The 4,495-nt window shown below is 36.3% G+C and overlaps 1 protein-coding gene across 1 annotated transcript; it reads right to left on the reverse strand.

Annotated features, from left to right (window-relative positions):
* Positions 1 to 3,111: 3,111 nt before the first annotated feature.
* On the reverse strand, positions 3,112 to 4,060 carry LOC131823632 (RNA transcription, translation and transport factor protein-like). The gene has a single exon (XM_059160212.1). The coding sequence runs from the start codon at positions 3,623 to 3,625 to the stop codon at positions 3,293 to 3,295; it is 333 nt and encodes a 110-aa protein (XP_059016195.1). The 5' UTR covers positions 3,626 to 4,060; the 3' UTR covers positions 3,112 to 3,292.
* Between the last annotated feature and the right edge of the window lie 435 nt (positions 4,061 to 4,495).

Below are 4,495 nucleotides of genomic sequence, written 5' to 3' on the forward strand. Positions count from 1 at the left end.
GTTGCTGCCTGTGTTCTCCTCAAGGATTTTGATGGATTACTGTCTCACATTGAGTTTGTTCATCCATTTTGAGTCTATTTTTGTGCATGGTGCAAGGAAATGGTCTAGTTTCTTTCTTTCTTTTCTTTTTTCTTTTCTTTTTCTTTTTTTTTTTTTTTTTTGCATTAGGCTGTCCAATTTTCCCAACACCATTTGTTGAAGAGACTGTCTTTTTTCCACTGGACATTCTTTCTTGCTTTGTCAAAGATTAGTTGATCATAGAGTTGAGGATCCATTTCTGGGCTCTCTATTCTGTTCCACTCATCTATGTGTCTGTTTTTGTGCCAGTACATACTGTCTTGATGATTAGAGCTTTGCAAAAGAGCTTGAAGTATGGAATTGTGATGCTACCAACTTTTGCATTCTTTTTCAACATTCCTCTGGCTATTTGGGGTCTTTTCTGATTCCATATAAATTTTAGGATTATGTGTTCCATTTCTTGAAAAAAAAAAAGAAGGTTTTTTGATATGAATTGCGTTACATGGGTAGATTGCCTTAGGTAGCATAGACATTTTCACAATATTTGTTCTTCCAATCCATGAGCATGGAATGTTTTTCCATTTCTTTGTGTCTTCCTCAATTTCTTTCATGAATATTTTATAGTTTTCTGAGTACAGATTCTTTGCCTCTTTGGTTAGTTTTATTCCTAGGTCTCTTGTAGTTTTGGGTGCAATTGTAAATGAGATTGACTCCTTAGTTTCTCTTTTTTTCTGTCCTGTTGTTGGTATATAAAAATACAACTGATTTCTGTGCATTAATTTTATATCCTGACACTTCACTGAATTCCTGTATGAGTTCTAGCAGTTTTGAAGTGGAGTCTTTTGCGTTTTCCACATAAAGTGTCATGTCATCTACAAAGAGTGAGAGTTTGACTTCTTCTTTGCCAATTTTATTTAAGTTGTTTTTGTTGTCTGATTGCTGAGGCTAGGAATTACAGTACTATATTGAATATCAGGGAGTATAGTGGACATCCCTTCTGTGCACCTGACCTTAGGGGAAAAGCTCTCAGTTTTTCCCCATCAAGAATGATATTTGCTGTGGGTTTTTCATAGATGGCTTTGATGATATTGAGGTATGTAACTTCTGTACCTACACTGTGAAGAGTTTTGATCAAGAAAGGATGCTGTATTTTGTCAAATTTTTTCAGCATCTATTGAGAGTATCATATGGTTCTTGTTCTACCTTTTATTAATGAATTGTATCATATTGGTTGATTTGTGGATGTTGAACCAACCTTGCAGCCCTGGAATAAATCCCTCTTGGTCGTGGTGAATAATTCTTTTTATGTAGTGTAGGATCCTGTTGGCTAGTACTTTGGTGAGAATTTTTGCATCCATGTTCATCAAGGATATTGGTCTATAATTCCCTTTTTTGATGGGATCTTTGTCTGCTTTTGGGATCAAGGTAATGCTGGTCTCATAAAATGAGGTTGAAAGTTTTCCTTCCATTTCTATTTTTTGGAGCAGTTTCAGGAGAATAGGAATTAATTGTTCTTTAAATGTTTGGTAGAATTCTCCTGGGAAGACATCTGTCTCCAGGCTCTTGTTTGTTGGGAGATTTTTGATGATTTCTTCAATCTCCTTACTGGTTATGGGTCTGTTCAGGTTTTCTGTTTCTTCCTGGTTCAGTTTTGGTAGTTTATATGTTTCTAGGAATGCATCCATTTCTTCCAGATTGTCAAACTTGCTGGCATATAGTTGCTCATAGTATGTTCTTATATTTGTATGTATTTCTTTGGTGTTGGTTGTGATCTATCCTCTGTCATTTATGATTTTATTTATTTGGGTCTTTTCTCTTTTCTTTTGGTAAGTCTGGCCAGAGGTTTATCAATCTTATTCATTCTTTCAAAAAACCAGCTCCCAGTTTTGTTGATTTGTTTTACTGTTCTTTGGGTTTCTACTTCATTGATTTCTGCTCTGATCTTTATTATTTCTCTGGGTTTAGGCTATATTTGCTGTTCTTTCTCCGGCTCCCTTAAGAATAGGGTTAGGTTGTATATTTGCAAAATTTTTTTTTAATGGCTTATATTGCTATATACTTTCCTCTTAGGGCTGCCTTTGTTGCATCCCAAAGATTTTTAACAGTTGTTTTTACACTTTCATTTGTTTCCATGAATTTTTTTTAATGGTTGACCCATTCATTCTTTAGTAGGATTCTCTTTAGCCTTATGTATTTGGGTTTTTTTTTCTACTTTCCTCTTGTGTTTGAGTTCTAGCTTCAGAGCATTGTGGTCTGAAAATATATAGGGAATGATACCAATCTTTTGGAAATAGTTGAGACCTGATATTTGCCCCAAGATGTGATCTATTCCTGGAGAATGCTCCATGAGCACTAGAGAAGAATGTGCATTTTGTTGCTCCAGGATGGAATGTTCTGAATATATATATGATGTCCATCTGGTCCAGTGTGTCCAGTTTATTTCCTTGTTGGTCTTTTGCTTAGATGATCTGTCCTTTTCAGTGAGGGGGGTGTTAAATTCCCCTACTATTTTTGTATTATTGTCAATATATTTCTTTTATTTTGTTATTAATTGGCTTATATAATTGGCTGCTTCCATGTTAGGGCCATAGGTATTTAAAATTGTTAGATTTTCTTGTTGGACTGAACCTTTAAGTATGAAATAATGTCCTTCCTCATCTCTTATTACAGTTTTTGGCTTAAAATCTAATTTACCTTATAGAATGATTGCCACGCCAGTTTTCTTTCAATGTCCATTAGCATGGTAAACTGTTTTCCACCCTCTCACTTTAAATCTGGAGGTGTCTTTGGGTATAAAATTAGTTTCTCATAAATAGCATATAGATGGGTCTTGTTTTTTTTTATCCATTCTGGTACCCTGTGTCTTTTGATTGGGACATTTAGCCCATTTACATTCAGGGTAACTCTTGAAAAATATGAATTTAGTGCCATTTTATTGCCTGTAAGGTGACTGTTACTGTATATTGTCTCTGTTCCTTTCTGGTCTACTACTTTTAAGCTTACTCTTTTCTTGGAGGACCCTTTGCAATATTTCCTATAGGGTTGGTTTGGTGTTTGCAAATTCTTTTAATTTTTTTTATTGTAAGCTTTTTTTTTTTTTTTCCACTTTCCTGAACTTTATTAAAGAAAAAGCAATGATGGTAAATCTCAAGAACATAGTCAAATTTCTAGGATTCTTCCCCTGAAAATGTGACATTTGATTTTCAAACACATGCCAGAGCATACATGGTTCCCAATTGTACTAAGTAGATGAGAAGCTGAAATCCTAAAACGTTCATCTTCCAACTTTCCCCAGTCTGTGGTCTGTCTTTGGATCAGCAATAATTGCCTGAACAGCTACTATGGTTTCATTCATTTTTGTCTGTAGCTCTCTGAGCTCTTCTAAATGCAGCAATCGCAGAATTTGAGCAGCTTCATTAAGAACTGCATCTCCTGTGTCAAAACCAAGAATATGTTTGTCTAAAGCAACAGGCAAGCCCTCTTTCGTTTGATTTGCTTTAGCAACTGCATCCTGTGTCAGGCGCTCCTGGATGAAAATGCGAATTGCCTTAAGCATTACCAGGTAATCATCGTGATGCTGAATCTGAAGAAGGTTAGCCAAAGCCATTACACCAGCCTTAAAATCAGGATTATTTACATCCAAATTGATCAATGGCTCTGCATTTTTAGTTGCATTGTCAGCATTTTTTGTGTTATCAGGTACCAAGTCCTTGTATTTTTCAGCATTATCTCCATATTCAAGTCTAACAGCTAAACCAAGAAGCCAGTCAATTGCTTCTTGTCAATCTTGAATCTTGAAAGGACAGTTAACATCTTTGAGACACTTTTCAAAGAACTTGGGCCAGTCACTGCTGTGGATGTTTCTTAAATTACCTCTGTCTTCAATCTTGTAGTGTCTGATTTTCTGGTCTTCAAGCCAAACAATAAAGTTTCTAAATTCTGTTTTATCTTTGCAGTTGAAACCAGCCGGGTTGTGGTAGTCAAGGGCCGTCAGCTTGCGTCGGAACATGGTCCCCGCGTCTCGCTCTGGTCTCCCGGGTTTCAGCCGGGAGAGGCTGTTGTAAGCTTTTTTTAATCTCTTCTATTTTCAATGACAGCCTAGCTGGATATAGTATTCTTGGCTGCATATTTTTCTCATTTAGTGTTCTGAATATATCATGCCAGTTCTTTCTGGCCTGCCAAGTGTCTATGGATAGCTCTGACAGTCTAATATTTCTACCATTGTATGTTATTGACCTCTTGTCCGAGCTGGTTTCAGGATTTTCTCTTTGTCGCTGAGACTTGTAATTTCTACTATTAGATGACGGGTTGTGGGCCTACATTTATTGGTTTTGAGGGGTGTTTTCTGTGCTCCCTAGATTTTGATGTTTGTTCCCTTAGCCAAATTAGGGAAAGTCTCTGCTATAATTTGCTCCACTATACCTTCTGCCCCTGTCTTTCTTCTTTTTCTGGGATCCCAATTATTCTGATATTGTTT

The sequence above is a fragment of the Mustela lutreola genome, chromosome 1 (assembly GCF_030435805.1).
Source record: "Mustela lutreola isolate mMusLut2 chromosome 1, mMusLut2.pri, whole genome shotgun sequence".
In the NCBI taxonomy this organism is placed as follows: Eukaryota; Metazoa; Chordata; class Mammalia; order Carnivora; family Mustelidae; genus Mustela; species Mustela lutreola.

Bases quoted from the DNA above. Each gene is read 5' to 3' on its own strand.
- LOC131823632 (XM_059160212.1), bottom strand. From the start codon at position 3,625: ATGGCTTTGGCTAACCTTCTTCAGATTCAGCATCACGATGATTACCTG.